The sequence below is a fragment of the Saccopteryx bilineata genome, chromosome 2 (assembly GCF_036850765.1).
Source record: "Saccopteryx bilineata isolate mSacBil1 chromosome 2, mSacBil1_pri_phased_curated, whole genome shotgun sequence".
Taxonomy (NCBI): Eukaryota; Metazoa; Chordata; class Mammalia; order Chiroptera; family Emballonuridae; genus Saccopteryx; species Saccopteryx bilineata.
Window position 1 is genome coordinate 34,688,773 of NC_089491.1, and position 16,958 is coordinate 34,705,730.

Below are 16,958 nucleotides of genomic sequence, written 5' to 3' on the forward strand. Positions count from 1 at the left end.
CCACCCAGGCCCTCTGCCCACTGCCTGCCCTGACTTACCCTCCCTGTCCTGTCAACTTAAGGGCCAGCTCAGGGGAAAGCCGTGGGTGCTCCCTACCCACACCCAGGTGCTGCTTCTGTGCTTGGGGTCTCCCTCCCCTTCTACCCACAAAGCCCTCTTCGGTATAACCCTAGTCTCGTTCCTCTCAGGGCCTCAGTCTCCTCCTCCTCCTCCGTGATGCCTGCCTCCCCCAAGGGTGTTGGGAGAATTCATAACCTGGTAGATGGCAGAGTGCAGTGTGGGTGGCACTGTCCCTACAGAGCAAGAGCAAGGCTTCACTTGAGCTCTGGTGTCTGGGGCGGGGCCACCGAGCTGCTCCTGCAAACCGGCCTCTTTAGATAGTCACACATGTGAGACTGATTTGCACTGACCGCCCCAATCCGGGGGTTCATACTATCTGCATATGGCGGGATTTCCCACACGTTCTCTGTGTGTCTGCATTTCTGCATGCCCCCCGTGTGTCAGTCAGTGCCCCCCATGCCCATGTATTTATGGACACTCAGTCCTCACACAGCCCTTGGCTTCCCTCCCAGAGCCAGTCCTGGTGTCCCTTAGACCTGGCTCCGAGCTGCTGAGCCCTCAGCCTCAACCCCCAGAGAGACAGCTCTCCAACCCCACGGCCCCCGCCTCGTCCCATCTCCGGGGCCAGACAGAAAAGCTGGTTGCAGAAGATGGCCGGAGGCGCCTCTCTCTGCTGGAGGACAAGGCGCCAAGATGGACAGCAGAACACAGGCTGGAGGAGAAGAAAGCCTGGCTCACAAATGGCTTTGACATCTTCGAATGCCCCCCACCAAAGACAGAGAACGAGGTGCGAATGGGGGTGGGTGGGAGAGTGGAGAGATGAGAGTGGGGAAAATAACCAGCTCTGTGGCCCAGCCTTGCTACTTAATTCACTTTGTTAATTTATTCAACAAATAGGCAGTGAGCACTGTCCGTACGCCCAGATGGTGAGTTTACACAGATGGTGGAGAACCATCTGGAAAATGAGGAAGGTTTGACTCAATAGGTATTAAAATCCCTTCCAGTTCCCACACTGAGGAATGTTCTGTGCTTTCAGAGTCAACATTTGTTAAGTGGCTGCTGTGTGCCAGGCCCCGTGGTGGACACTGGTACATCGTCCGAGTGAATTCTCTCAGCAGCCCTAGGAGTGAGTAGGTGGTGGCTGAAAACTCAAGGGCTGCTGTCTCACAGAAGGATTCCCACGCTGGCTCTGCTGGGCACTAACTGCACGACGCTGGCCCCAGGGGTTGTGTCTCTTCGCTTCAGTTCCTGTAGTGCTCTAGTGGGGGTGCTAATAAAGTTGCGAGCATCTAGGGGGAGCACCCAACACCTAGTGCCGTTCTGTACAGCAGCAGCAGCAGCAGCAGCAGCTGTGATAATGCTGAAGTTAGCTTTCTGACCCCCATTCCCCAGAGGAGGAAGTGAAGGCTCAGAGAGGGTAAGTAATTTGCCTGAAGTCACACAGTTCAGTGGTAGTGAAAACTCCAAACTCCACAATCTCCAGACATCAGGGCCAAATATCCTTTCCTCTATCCCATGGGGGAATCTAAGGAAGCAAAAAAAAAAAAAAAAAAAAAAGTCTGAAACATCAAAAGTCTTTGATTTTTATTTATTAGGTAAAGAAAACAAGGTTTTTTGTAGAAGATCTAAGCGGTGGTTGCCCCTCAGGCCTCAACAGGTTCATTTAATCGCCTCCACCTTTCTAAGTCCAGAAGGGACCAGAATGTTTTATCCTTTCTGCTGGCGTCCTGCCCCCCCCCCCCCCAATCCCAGGACGCCTGCGTGACTCCGCCCCCTGTTTTGTGCTTTCCCAGCTGCTGCAGATGTTCTACCGGCAACAGGAGGAGATCCGAAGACTCCGGGAGCTGCTGACCCAGCGCGAGGTTCAAGCCAAACAGTTGGAACTGGAGATCAAAAACTTGCGGATGAGTCCAGATTGGTTCTGAGCAGAGGCCTCTGCCTTCTCCGCCCTCAGGGACACCACTCGGCTCCATGGGGAGGTCCGGAACCACACCACAAGTCCCCCGAGAACAACCACTATTTCTATATTTTTATCAGAAAATGAAACTCGGTCGCCGGAAGATTCCAGTGGGACATGGTGCCGTTTTTCTATTTGCCTTCTCAAAACAACAGTGTCTCCATTGACTCTTTGTAGACGATAACTTGCCTTCTGTTCAGTTCTGTTTGTAAGGGTCCGTGACAAGCTTTAACTTCCCAAGGGAAGGAACATTGTAGAAAGTTAAAGCTGAGAGGACCTAGGAGGTGAACCTGCCGGTGATTTTTCAGTTGTGGCCTACAGAATAGGGAAAAGCTAAGGAGAGCTGTACCCCCCTCCCCCCACTCCAACCAGACAACTCCCTTCTGTTTTAGATACTGGCTTCAATGGAATACCTAGTTTTGCTACTCAAAAAACATTTAGAAGTCTGAAAAACCAATGATTTCCCAGCTTCCTCATTTTACAGGTGGGGAAAATGATGAATTTCCCCAGAAAGTTCGTGGCAGGGTTGGTCTGAGCTCCTGGTCTCCTAGCTCCGGCTTCCTGCTGTTTCAGGTCCGATTTATAGTTCTCGACCCACAGAGCAGGAATCCACTGGTTCTGGCCTCAGCCACACCCCTGACTTGAAATGACCTTAAGTCATTCCCTCTCTGGTCTCAGTTTTTCTATTTGTACAAAAGAGGCCCTGGAATCTGCTATCACAAGACCAAAAATGTTGGCCTTGACCTAAGGAAAACTACCTGTAAGGTGATGTGCTGGGTTTGCTGTTAGAATTCATGAGACGTTGGCAAAGGGGCAGAGAGAGTTTGACTTCAGAGGAAAATGTCAAGGTTCAACCCAATTCCAGATTACAGACAGGAGAGCAAAACCATCCTCTTTTCCGCCAGAATCAGCTGGATGTGGATAGACACTCTTGTGGGACACAGACGTCAGGGCGCTGCCCACGTCCACTGACAGCTACCGAAGCCTTCGGGTCACAGAGCCTTCCTCTGCCAGGATAACATAGGCAGATGTCAGTCCAAGGTGACATTAGAGGCCCCCAGGAGGTAGGGAGCACCAGCACCAGCAGTCTGCCCGCAGAGCCCCCTGGCGGCCCAGCCATGAGGGCTCCTGAAGAAGGATGATTGTACGAGTCAAGGAAGCAAGACCACGTAGCCCTAAAGTTCCTCCCCAGCTTGAGTTTCCTCTGTGTCCCTCCTTTGTGAATCTGTGTCCTGAGCCCTCCTCTGAGATCTCTCTTTTTCAGTGGTCAGTACAGTGGCCTAGCTGGAGATAAGGAATACTGGAAGTTAATGTTTCTCCTTACCGAGGAGGGCAGACGATGAGTTCTGCCCGTTGCATAGGGCAATCCTGGAGCTAGAACGGGGATTGCAGGTCACCTGGCCTGGTAGGTGTCAACCCAGGCTGTACCTTAGAATCCCCTTGGGAGCATTCAGGAAGTACAAAAGCCAGGCCCAACCCTGGACCAGTTGAAGCTGAATCAGCAGACGAGGGCCTGACCCTCTGTATGTTTTATAAACTTCCTGGTGATTCTGCAATACAGTAAGGGTGGAGACCCACTGGGCTAGTCCATCTGAACTTACATATACAGTAAAGATGAGGACAAGGAGCACCAGATCAGAGCTGGGACTCAAACTCTGTCCTCTAAGCCCTGGCTAGACGCTAAAATCAGGAAGCATTGTTTGAGCCCTCCACCAGGTCTCTGCCCACCCCCACCCGCTGTTCCAGGCCAGGGACTCTGTGCCCCTGACTGTCCCTTCCCTTAGCCATGGCTATGTCCCCGTCTGCCTGCACATGCCAGAGACCCCAGTTGCTTGTCTTATCCTCCATTTATTTAGTCGCTGGGGCCCTGCCAAGCTTGCCAAAGACCAAATCCCAGGTGTTGTCAGGGAAGCAGAACTCCACTGGATGGGCCCCCTCTCTTGCCTCCTGTGTGGCCAGCACTTAACAGTTTACAAAGCCCTCCCACCTCCGCTCACTGACACTTCCTACTCTAAGGCGGGTCAGGCAGGCACGATTATCCTCCTGTTCAGGAGAGAAGACTTGCTTCAGAGAATAAACTTGCCTGCCCAAGGAACTGGCTACAAAGTGGTGGAGGCGGGGCTGGGTCTGGGGAGCTCCCGGGATGTCTCCTCAGCGTGGAGCCGCCCCTTCCCAAACCGACCCCCACCCCACAGGGACCCAGACCTCAGGCTTAGAAATAATACGAAGGCATCCATGAACAAACTTTTTCTTTCTTTTTTTTTTTTTTTTTTTTTACATCTAGAGTAAATTATTTAAATTATTTCACAGCAAGGGAGAGGGATAGGTAATTTTTATCCGATATTTTTTTAAGCCATTTTTAAAAATTTCTTTATTGTTTATGTTCTTGACTGATGAAGCGGAACTTGCCCAGAATTTGCAGGCCAGGCCCTCACGCTCAGGGCAAGCAGGTGTGCACCGGTCTCTGCGCCATGCCCGGGAGCCCCCTGACTGTTGACTCAGGAACTTTCCGAGAATGAAGACAGCCCTGGGAGATGAGCTTTAGGGTGTACCCACCTCAGCGCTACGGTGGTGGTTCTTCCTGGAACAACACTTGAGATTGTATCACAGTCGGAAGCAGGAAGTCAGAAATTGCTCTATGCTTTTCATATAAAACCGTGCCTGAAAGTTTGTTTTCATGTTGTTTCTGAAATTCCTTGTACCTTTGTAATAAATAAATAAATAAATAAATAAATAAGGGATCGTGCTATGGAAAGAATATAACAAAATAATAATAAACAGCATCTGCCTACATTTTAATACATGCCATTTTCCTTTTCTTGCTTTTTTTCACAAATAACAATTAAGTACCTACTTTTCCAGGCTGGGAAACAGGTAAGACAGAATTTGTCCCTGCCCTCTGAAGTGTTAAGTCATGGTTGGAGGAAATGGGAGGCCCAGGATAGGGGAAATGTAGGCTGCTTTGGGAGAAGCAAGGAAGGTTTTCTGGAGGAGGTGATATTTAGGCACAAACCTGAAAGATAAGTAGGAGTAAGCAGGGCAATGGGTATTTGGGGAAAATGTGTTCTAAGCAGAGAAAATTGCTTTTTTCTTTTCCCAGAAACAAGCCAAGGTTAGAGCACAGACAGGGCAGGGATTAAAGATATGAAAAATTAAGAGCCTTGTAGGGGGGAGCTGAGACTCCTCCCCCCAGCTTTATTGAAGTATGATTGATAAAAATCATTTATATATTTTTTTTTAACTTTCACAGTGTGGGGATTTAATATATGCATATCCTGTGAAATGATTAACACAAGTTAATTAACATACTTATCACCTCACATAGTTACCAATTGTGTGTGTGTGTGTTGAGAACCCTTGAGATCTATTCTTAACAAATTTTGAGTATACAATATAGCATAACTATGATCACCATGCTGTGTATTAAAGTTCCAGAATTTATACATCTTATATTGAGTTGGTACCTTTCCCCATGTTTCTACTCTTGCTGAGTTCAACCTTTTTTTCTTTTTAGATTCCACACATATAAGTGATAACACAGAGGTTTTGTCTTTCTCTGCCTGGCTTATTGCACTTCATATGTCTTCCAGGCTCATCCAAGTCACAAATAGAAGGATTTCCATTCTCAAGTCTGAGTAACATTTCGGTGTATATAACATATACCACGTCTTCTCTATCCATTCACCCGCTGAAGGACAATTTGTTTCTATATCTATATCCTGGTTACTGTGACTACAGGAGTGCAGCTATCTCTTCAAGATACTGACTTCATATTCTTCAGATGAATATCCAGAAGTGGGATTACTGAATCATATGGTAGTTCTATTTTTAATTTTTGGAGAACGCGCCATACTGTTGAGGCTGAGACTCCAACGTGGAGCAATTGGAGGGTCCAGGGTTTTTCTAACAGTTTTGAGAATGGTTATTTCTTCTGGGGAAAGGGCAAGAGACAATGAAGGGAAAATGAAAGTGTAGATACATGCATACTACTCTGAAAGGCCACAGCCACCTGGACCCATCCACCTGCCCGATTTTTTTAGCATGCCTGAACTAGCTTCACTAAGGAATGAGGGTGGAAGCCCACCTCCTTCCAGTTAGCTCATTAGGAGTGTGAAAATAAAGGGAACCCTCATTTAAAATGGAGTCCAGAGGCCAGAAGGGAGAGAGAGCCTTACCACTCAATACAGACCCCAATAAGCAGAATTGTCAATGCAAGTGGATACTACCTTACTACTCCAAGAGCTGGAAGATTTCCTTCTTGCCCAACAACCCAGCTGATGAAAACTGTCACCACTCTGAACTGTCACTTTCCTTCAATGAACTCCAAAACAACCCCTCCCAACTTCCTCCTTTTTCTCTACAAAATAACATTCTTCTTCTTTGTTTGTTGGACTTGCCTATGGTTTTGGCTATAGTTCGCTTGTCCCAAATTGCAATTCCTCTCCTAGTAAATCTATTTTGCTGCTAAAATAACTGGTGGTTTTGTTTTTAAGATATGCAGGAGCAAACCCCCATTCTGCTGTGGTCTCCCTCCTCCAGGCCAGCCACAAAGCCGGCTAGAATAGGCCTGAGCTTTCAGCACCAGCTCAACACTGCTGGGGGCAGGTGAGGCGGGAGAGCACCCTGCGGGTCAGGAGGGATGATGCAGCCACGGTCCCCCACCCTCACCTCAGCCCCAGCCGCGACGCCTGTCATCTTCCATCCCAGAGCTGGGCCGGCCCAAGCCGGGGGCCCCGCCCCACCGCCCCAGTTTCGATTCCCCACCAGCGCTTCTTCCTGCACCGCGGCAACCCCAGCAGCCCCAGCAGCCCGAAACCGTGCGAGTGAATGGCGGGCGCGGCGCTAAATGGAACACCTGGGGGACCCGGCCCCGCGGAGTCCGAGGACGCATGCTGCTACCGCTGTCCAGAGCACAGCGACCGCGTGGCCGAGCTCTTCTGTCGCCGCTGCCGGCGCTGCGTGTGCGCGCTTTGCCCGGTGCTGGGCGCGCACCTGGGCCACCCGGTGGGCCTGGCTTCGGAAGAGGCGGCGCACGTGCAGGTGGGGGCGCTGGGACGAGCGGGGCGGGGGGTCGAGCCCCCGGAGCAACATCCATATAAGAGGCGTGCCCAGGGTCCAACTGCCAGTTCCCGTTAGGGCCTAGAAACCTCAAGGCAGCCCGGCGGTCTTGTAGGTGGCCTACCTATTGTTCAGAATGAGATATTAAGCCACCTCAGGACAAAAGGGAGCCAAAGTTAACAGTTAACCTGCAGAAGAGGTGGGTTTGGGAGTGCTACACCAAGCACTTGGGAGCCTCAGCTGGTTCCCAGATGCCCTTGACCTGTCCACCATGGCGGGTCCACCACTCTGCTCTGGGGCTGGAAGAAAATCCGCCTTTTAACAAAAATGAAAATCCCTCTCTATTAGGAAACAGCCATGGTGCCTGGAAAGCTACACAAATACTGTATCTACGGGTTTTCTCTCCTGGAGCTCACAGGGAGGGACTGTGGACTGCCAGATTGCTCTGGGAGCAGCCTGAACTGTCACCTCTACCTTCCGCCCTCTGCCCTTCCCCCTCCACACACTCTTATTCCACAAGCCCAGCTGCCTGGTGGGAGCTAGGACAGCCATCTTATCGACAAGAAAAGGAAGGCTGTGGAGGCAGAGGCAGGCCTTGAACCCAGGCCTTGAGTAGATAGACTGGGTGCCACGAGATCCATTTCACCTGGGAGCCCTCACCCTTGCTTAATTCAAATAGTGGCAGGGGCTCCGCACTCTTGTTCCAGCCCCGTGACCTACTTGTTCTATGGCTCTGCTCAAATACCTCCACCTCTCTGGGTAGGCAGGCCCACCTGGTCTCTAGCAGACATTGATTCTACCACTAACACCTGCAAAGTCTTCCATGATTAACCCAGCTCCACAATAAAGGATCTCTTTCCCTTGCACGACATGATTTAATTTGATCACATTGTTAATGACCTTGTAGCTCCAAGGTGAGAATGGGCCCTGTGAAGGCCAGTCCAGCAGTTGGAATCCTGGGTTCAAGGCCTCCCTATGCCTCTAAGGTTCTCCTTTTTTATATATAAAGTGGCTTTAATAATAATAGCTCCTCAAAAGGCTGTTTTCCAGAGTTAACAAGGGTGCTGTGCAGAGATACGTGGGTAAGTCTACCCATCTACCTATGGGAACCCATTTTGTATCCACACTCCCACCTACTCACCTACTTATTTATCTGTCATCCATCCATTCATGCATTCATTCATCAAACATCCATTCAGCACATACCTTGTGCCATGAGTCAAGGAATAGATAAATTCTTACCTGACCTGAAGGAGTTCCCTGGCTGGTGCGGGGAGTACAATGACAACACAGTGTGGTGAGTATTGTAACTGGGATCTCTGAGGCAGTGGTCAGTGCAAGACAGATAGAAGACAATGTGAACCAAGGCAAGAAGCCCACGGAGATTTTCTGGAGGAAGAGCCGCTGGAAGTGGCCCTAAAGAATCAGTAGGATTCCACCAAGTACCAAGACAGGAGAAATACCCTGTGACTGGAGGGCACAGGCATCAGGAGGCGGGGGCATCCTTGACTAATGGGCAGGAGCTGGATTTGAAGGCTTAGAAATCACAGTGGGGTCAGGTTGTGCTCCTGGAACTTGAGTTACCATTGTGTCCTGAGTTACCAATGTGTCCCCACTCCCATACTTCACCTAGAATAAAACTGCACAAAGCAGCAAACGCTTATTGGATGTTAAAATAAGAAAAGTTTCATCTATTAAGCACTTACTGTCTGCCAAGCACTACACCAAGCACTTAGAGTACTTATTCTCTACAACAACCCTGTGGGGTTTTCCCATATTTACAGCTGAGGAAGACAAGGTTTAGAGGAGTGAAGTCACCTTCCAAGGTCACGTGAGACTCAGACCAGGCATTCTTATCAGACTGAGGCTTGTGCTTATAACTTACTGGGTGGATCCAGGTCTCCACTTGAAGTTGGCAGCCCCTGGCAATTCTGTTTGAGTCAGCAAACAATTCTAGGTCATCCCCGAGTCCCTATGGGGGAGCCAGGAATGGAGCAGGCCTGCCTTCAGGAAGCTGCCAGTCAACTGAGCAGAGGAGCGGAAGGCCAGCTGAAAGAAGGCTAGGATGGGGAGGCGTGGGGGTAAAGTCCCACTGGCAGGGAAAGGGTCCCAGAGCAGGCCTTTGCAAAAGTGACAGTTGTAGAAAAGCCCAGGTAGGGAAGGGAGCCATTTCCAGTCGGAGGGAGAGGAGAGCATAAACCCCACAGACCTCTCACATATGCGGGTCTTCTGAACCCCAGGAGGGCCACAGACCCCTCAGGAATGCATGTTCCATGAGAACAGCTCCTAGAACAAGGCCCAGCACACAATAGGTGCTCAATTAATATTCTCTCTGTAAATGAATTCTCTTTTCCCTGTCCCTAAGCTGCTTGTCCTAAGGTCCTGTTTGAGGGACTAAAAAAAGCAGGTCACAAGCAATCTTGTCCTAGATAAAGAGGGGGAGCCATCACGGTGTGAAGAGTCCCTGACGCGGGCCTCTGAGGACCAGAGGGGCCTTCGTTGCAGCTCATCCTCCAACTTGCTACTTGACTTTGGGCGAGTCATCTCATCTTCCAAATCTCAGATACCTCAGCTGAAACACAGCACAGGGCGGAGAGGAGAGGACCCCTGGGGAGACTTGTTATCTCGGAAGTGGCGATATTAAGACCTTTCCCCTAACTCCTTCACATACAGGAACTCACCCAGGAATATTTAAAGCAGCTGGAAACCAAGAAGCAGCAGCAAGTGGACAGCAAAAGCCAGATAGAAGACGCTGCCGAGCAGCTCAAGGCAAGTGGGCGTTTCTTCCTTGTCCTAGTTGAGATGTCGACAGCTCTCCTCAGACGGAAGGTTCTCCTCAATATGGAGCCAAGGAAAAATAAAAACCAACCTCAAAGGGGGCAGGACAGGTGGGGAGGGGGGGGGAGTGCTGCAGCTGCTATAATTTAGGCCAGCGATTTTCAACCATAGTGCCGTGAAAAATTTTAAAACATATTAATACCTGACTATTTAGTCAGCGGCACTGACCTCTTTTCCCTTAGGTGGCCAAATTTTAAAAAAAATGACAACAGCCAACACAACAATAGCTGTTCATTGTGAATGAATGAAAATTATACCTATTTTTTTTTTATGTCACAGTGGCAAAAAGTATATTTTTTTTGGTGTGCTGCACAATTTTAATAGTTTTTGTATGCCATGAGATGAAAAAGGTTGAAAATTGCTGAGTTAGGGGGTCCTTTTTGAGCAAAAGAACACAGAATTGGGTGCAAGACCACGAAGGGGTCTTGCTAGTGAGGGGCCCGATACTGTCCCATTAGCTTTGTGGCGAGGCTGCCTCTGCCATCACTGTCCCCTTGCCCCGTCACCCCTCACAGAGGAGGACTAGCCTTTCCCTCACCATCGCTAAGGCTATTATTCTCTTGAAGGGACTAGTCACCTTAAACAAAGCAAAATGCATACAGCCTAAAACACACAAATACTTCTTTAGATGAAAGAAAGTAAGGTATAGATATAAATATATTCCACAAATATTTATTTTCTTCAGGCTTTTCCTTTCCTGATGATGTTTATTTAAATGGATTCTTTTGTGGGTTTTAAAAGGAAGTCATGAGATGCCCTTTGACTGTCAAAAAGTTGTTCTCTCTCCAGAGGCCTTTTTTTTTGTGAACTTGGACAGTCCCTGACCCTCTCAGCTGCAGCTCCCCTTTCTTTAAGCCCTTCTAGGGCCTGTTCCACTGAGGGCTCTGTGAGCCCCAGCCTGGCCGCCACAGGTCCGGCGGGGATACTGGCTCTGACTGTGGCAGCAGACGTTCTCTGTCTGCGAGTCTCTGAGCAGATATAGCGTGATGGCCCCCAAGACGAGAGTCAGAATCCACGCGGACAGTGTAAGCAAGCAGGCTTCAGCTTAATCTATGGAATGATTTTTTTTCTTATAACCTCCCTAGCCGTCACACTTTTATTTTGAAATAATTACAGATTCAAAGGAAGTTGCCAAGAGAGTAAGTTTTGTGTGCCTTTCACCTAGTTTGCCCCAAGGGTTGTACCTTACCTAACAATAATACAATTTCAAAACCAAAAGATTGGCAGTGTGTATATACGTTCTGTGTCAACCGTGTAGATTCGAGTAACCACCACTGTAATCAAACTACAGAACTGTCCCCTCACCACCAGGATCTACCTCCTGTTGCACCTTTATAGTGACTCCGACCCCTTCCCCCACCAGTCCCTAACTCCTAGCAGTCACGAATGTGTTCTCTGTCTCTGTAATTACGGCATCTGAGAATTCATGAACGCGGTATAGCTCTTCATTGATTTAGATCTTGGTTTTTTTTCATCAGCACTTTGTAGTTTGCAGCATACAAATCCTGAACATGTTTGGTCAGACTTACACCTAAGTGGCCCTCAGAAGGTAGTCAGGAAAAATGTAATTAGTGGTCAGCATATTCAGGCTGAGCGGTATTTGTATAACAAGTTAGACGTAGAAAAGTAGGACGATGTGGCCACGCTAAGTCTACCTTCCCACGTGGGAGGCATCAGAGCTGAGCACAGACATGCTGGTGAGAAGGGCCCGTGTTGGCGGACGTCCCAGCCCCCGCCTGCCCACTCTCCTCTCTGTGTGACCAGGCTGTCCCCTGTGGGCATTTATATTTCAAGTTCTGGTCAACAAGCAGATTAAAAAAAAAAATTTAGCCATAATTCTACCACTTCAGGTCAACCACTAGTCACACTTTGAGGTTTTTTTCTGTACAAGTATATGCTTTTAGATAGTATCATGCCCCAGTATGGAGGTGAGGCATGGTGGTTCGTTTCCCAGCGTGACCCGACATTTGTATCACCATCTTGCCTTCAGGAGGTATTTCCCATGATGCCCCGCATGCCCGGTTGCGAGAGTGCCCCTTCAGAGCACTGTGGCCTGAGCATCGTGGCGGACCCTGCGTTTCGGCAGTTCCAGACTACTTGTCGTGAGAACTTTTTAGTTTTGAGGCTCCGTGATTTCAGACTCCAAGCCTGTTGGTGGGTTTACTGGTTTGTTTTGCTAGTGACCCTTTTTTCTCCCACGACCCTGGATGGATGACAAGATTCCTTGCCACTTCCCCAGGCCAGTGGGTAGAGGGTTCCTGGTGCCTCGTTCGTGGCTGAAGCAGCTCTCTGTGACTCTGAATTGATGCAGGTGCCCGCTCCCTTCTCAGCTGGAATGGGGCTGGGTGCCCTGAGCACCCTCCTGCATGGGCAGGCCCCTCTGTGGGGTGTTCTCAGGCACCTCCATGGCCCTCCTTCCCAGGGTCACTCAACTCATCTTCTGCCCATGGCTCTGACATCAAGTTCCCTCTTTGTTTTGGGCACCTGAAGAGATCCTATTTTGTTGTTTGTTTGATTCCACAAATTTTTGTTTGAGGGGGGGTTTAAAAAAATTTTTTTTTTGACTCATCAAGCCATTTTTCTAATGTTGAACATTTAGATTATTTCAAGTTTTTCACTGATAGGAAATAACACTGCAGTGACTATTTGGCACCTTGATTTATTTCCTTCCAGACACATTCCCAGAAGTGATGCATCTGGTTCTGTAGGTGCAGAGGGTGGTGAGGGCTCATGCATCCTGCCCCGCTGTAGCAGGCACGCTCTGGGGCCAGCACGCCGCTCTGTGTTTGCTGACACAGGGCAGTACCAAGGAGAGGCCATTCGCCTGAAAATTAACCCATAAAACAGTTTTGTAAATAAATTAAAACCAATAAAGTTCATACATGGTCCAAAGTCTACTGTTCAGAAGCCAACACCCAGGCCTGACCAACCACTCCTTTTCACAGAACAATCAAGAAGGACTTGGTCATTAATCTCCAACTAAGACCTATAAAATGACTTTTTTGTGACATCCATGTTAATAGGTTGTTTGCTTCCTTATCAGGGCTCCTCAGGGGGCTAATTCCTGCTGGTGTAGGGAAAATTCAATGCTTGCCTGCTACCCTTACTTTTTATTCAAACTGGGATAAGATGGTGGTATGCAGTGGTTATGGGTCTTCCTTCTGAATCTCCCAAACATTCTACAATGAGCTTTTGATGATTTTATAAATAAAGAAAAAGTATATATATTTAAATTTGGTTAATGTCTATTGAATCCAGACCTAGGTCAGGTATTTAGAATGTGCACAGGCTGCCAGGCTGAAAGACCTGGGAGATGGAGCCACCCAGGGAGAGGAAATAATTTATTGGTTAGTAGATAGGTAGAAATGGACCTGGGGCCATGGCTGTATCCATGGGGGTCCACCCCAGACAGAAAGAGCCACTTTGTGGGTCTCACCCAGAGGGGATGAATGCAGGGGATGGTGACCCGGCATGGAAGAGACAGAGATGCCAATGAGGGGGTGGAGAGACAGTTGGCACCAGCAGGAAGCACCTTCACCCCTGGGCTGCACCGACAAAGGGAGGAGGTGGTGTTAGCAGAGGGCAGAGTCCAGGGCCACCTAGGCAGGAGCTGGGAGCAGAGCAGGCCTGTCCTGTTGGAGCAGGAGGGTGGAGGGGACCCAGGGAAGCAGGGATACCTTGGCTGTTCCCCTCAGTCTCTGACCTCCCTCTGGTCCTCCTCCCATTGACCAAACTGAGCCTGAAGGGGGATCCTGGCTTGCAGGAGTCAGCCCCTCTGCCCCACAGAACAGAGCAGGGGAAGGCCAGGAACAGACCTGAGGAATACAACCCTAGATGGGTGCCTGGGGACTGTATAAACATCCTTGGTTCCCGGCTTTGTGCCTTTCCCTGTGACCCAGCGGAGCTATAAGGACTAGACCACAGCATGGGATCAAGAACTTAGCGGGATGACATGAACCAGCCTTTGCCAGACTGAGACTAGGAAGATGAGGACTCGGGCAGGCCTTGCTGTTGACCCTGACAATGCCTCTGGTCTCCACCACCCTGCTGGGCACAGCCATTCCTTTCCCTCCTCCTGCTGGCCACTGTCACATATCATAGTGCACGGATATCATAGCTAATGTGGTCTGGGCAGGGTTGGCAAGCACACCTCCTTCCCTGGTGGGACACCCTTGAGAGGCATCCATAGCAGGATTGTCCAAAGATGTACTGAGTTTTCAGCAAAGCAGTTCTTCCCATTCTCCTCACAGGCTCCTCCTTCCGCAGGACCAGAGGGGGACTTCTGGGAACTAGGCAGAGCTGGATTCACACAGGCACTCCATGTGCAAAAGGCTTCACCTCCCAAGCCCATCGCTGCTCAAGTTCTTTCTCTCCCACCGTCCTTTGACCTTCCTCAACTGCACTCACCCAGCCCCAGCCCCATCCAGCTGTGTCCAAACCTCAGCCCAGTTCAGTCTGGGATCTAGTTTCACTTTGAACCAATACAGCCTAAACCAGAGAGCATACTTCCTTGTCTCATTGCCAGAGTTCTCTCTCTCCTTTTTTAAAAGTTTTTTTTTGTTGTTGTTGTTGTTTTTACAGGGATAGAGAGAGAATCAGAGAGGGATAGGAACAGACAGACAGGAATGGAGAGAGATGAGAAGCAGCAATCATCTGTTTTTCACTGCGACACCTTATTGTTCATTGATTGCTTTCTCATATGTGCCTTGACCGTGTGCCTTCAGCAAACCGAGTAACCCCTTGCTCGAGCCAGCGACCTTGGGTCCAAGCTGGTGAGCTTTTGCTCAAACCAGATGATCCCATGCTCAAGCTGGCGACCTCAGGGTTTCGAATCTGGGTCTTCTGCATCCCAGTCTGACGCTCTATCCACTGCGCCACCGCCTGGTCAGGCTTTTTAAAGTTTTTAACTATATTATATATATAAAATCAGCCTTATATGCTTATACTTAAAGTTTTCTTGTGGGTATTTTCAGTTATAACAACGTGTGGAGTCATTAAAATTATTTTGCATATTCTTCTTTACAAAGTGGACCTGTAGAAACTTCTTGGAACATAGCTGGGTTGGGAGGAGATATAGTCACTCTCCTGGTTTCTAAAGGAAGGTCCTCTGTATGTTTATGTATCTTGCCTTGAAAATGTGTTTATAAATCCAGGGTTTGAAACACATTTTCTTTCATTTATTTGGTTGTTCAGCAAAGATATATTTGGGTCCAGGCTCAATGACCCATAGAAACCATGTGTAAATGTAGACTAATTCCCAGGCTAGCCCAAAGACAATTAAAACCTATATGACATATGGTGGTGTAAGCTAGCCCCAGAACCTGACCACTGCCTAGAACACTGCATAGGAAACCCAGACTTTGGGAACCCACCCCCAGAACCTACCGAATGATATGTTCTTGCCCCACAGGGAGAGAACATGGCATCACAGGGCAGCCTGCCCACCCCGTGTCTGCCCAGGTGCCTGGGTCATTCTCTATGTGGGCGATACAGATGTATGGGCCAAGCAAAGAGGCTGGCCTATTTTTTTTTCCAAGTGATTTCTCTGTTTTATATTTGTACATTGTATTAGTAACATATGAATACATGCTTATTTTTTAAAATGTAAACAGTAGAATATTAGATTATAGTACAGAACTATAGAAAGTACAAAGTGAGTTACTATTCACCATACCCTAAGCCCCACATTTCTGCCCAAACGTAACCACAACTAATAGATATTTTACATGCACTTGCAAGCAGATGCATATATCCAAATACTATAGTTGTTGTTCTGTTATCTTTTACATAAATGGGAGCAGCCTATAGGTATTATTCTGCAGCTTGCTCTTTATCAAGTGGTATCTCAGAGAGCTTCCATGACAGGACATAGAGGTCCACTGCATTCTTTTGATGTGTGTTGTAAAATATACATAACATAAAAGTTACCATTGTAACCATTTTTAACTATACAATCCAGTGGCATTAATTACATTTACAGTGTTATACAACCATCACCACTGCCTGTTTCCAAAATGCTTTCATTACCCCAAACAGAAACTCTGTAACCATTATGCAGTTTTTTCCCATTCCCCTCCAAACAGCTCCTGGTAACCTCTAATCCACTTCCTGTCTCTATAAATTTGCCTATTTTAAATATTTTATGGCCCTGGCCGGTTGGCTCAGCAGTAGATTGTCGGCCCGGCATGTGGAAGTCCCAGGTTTGATTCCCAGTCAGGGCACATAAGAGAAGCGCCCATCTGCTTCTCCACCCTTCCCCCTCTCCTTCCTCTCTATCTCTCTTTTCCCCTCCCACAGCCAAGGCTCCATTGGAGCAAAGCTGGCCTGGACTCTGAGGACGGCTCCATGGCCTTCACCTCAGGCACTAGAATGGCTCTGGCCGCAACAGAGCAACGCCCAGATGGGCAGAGCACCACCCCCTGGTGGGCATGCTGGGTGGATCCAGGTCGGTCGCATATGGGAGTCTGTCTGACTGTCGTTCTACTTCTAACTTCGAAAAAATACAAAAATATATATATATTTATATATATAGGTAACATCATGCTGTATTTGTCCTTTTGTGTCTGGCTTATTTCATTTAGCATAACCATATTGTTGAATGTATCAAAACACTGCATTTATTTATTTATTTATTTATTTATTTATTTTATTTATTTTAGTGAAAGAGAAAGATAGAGAGACAGAGACAGACAGGAAAGGAGAAAGATGAGAAGCATCAACTTGTAGTTACATCATTTTAATTGTTCACTGATTGCTTCTCATACGTACCTTGACTGAGGTTGGAGGGGGGGTGCTCCATCTGAGCTGGTGACCCCTTGCTCAAGCCAGCAACCTTGGGCTCAAGCCAGCAACCTAAGGCTTCAAGCCAGTGACCTTGGGTTTCAAGCCAGAGACTACAGGATTATGCCTATGATCCCACGTTCAAGCTGGCGACCCCATACTCAAGCTGGTGAGCCCATGCTCCAGCCAGCAACCTCAGGTTTTTGAACCTGGGACCTCAGCATCCCAGGTCAATGCTCTATCCACTGCACCACCACCTTGTCAG

At 48.5% G+C, this 16,958-nt stretch overlaps 2 protein-coding genes across 4 annotated transcripts in view; both read left to right on the top strand.

Annotated features, from left to right (window-relative positions):
* CORO2A (coronin 2A) overlaps positions 1–4,820 on the top strand; it is a 50,621-nt gene extending 45,801 nt beyond the window's left edge. For all 3 annotated transcript variants that reach the window (XM_066256669.1, XM_066256668.1, XM_066256670.1), the window contains 2 exons: positions 573–847; positions 1,854–4,820. In XM_066256669.1, coding sequence (XP_066112766.1) covers positions 573–847; positions 1,854–1,985 — 407 coding nt within the window. In that variant the 3' untranslated portion in view covers positions 1,986–4,820. The remainder of the gene's footprint in view (positions 1–572; positions 848–1,853) is intronic.
* Positions 4,821–6,783: 1,963 nt separating this feature from the next.
* The window catches only part of TRIM14 (tripartite motif containing 14), a 30,919-nt gene continuing 20,744 nt past the window's right edge, over positions 6,784–16,958 (top strand). The window contains exons 1-2 of the mRNA XM_066256674.1: positions 6,784–7,057; positions 9,749–9,844. Coding sequence (XP_066112771.1) covers positions 6,845–7,057; positions 9,749–9,844 — 309 coding nt within the window. The 5' untranslated portion in view covers positions 6,784–6,844. The remainder of the gene's footprint in view (positions 7,058–9,748; positions 9,845–16,958) is intronic.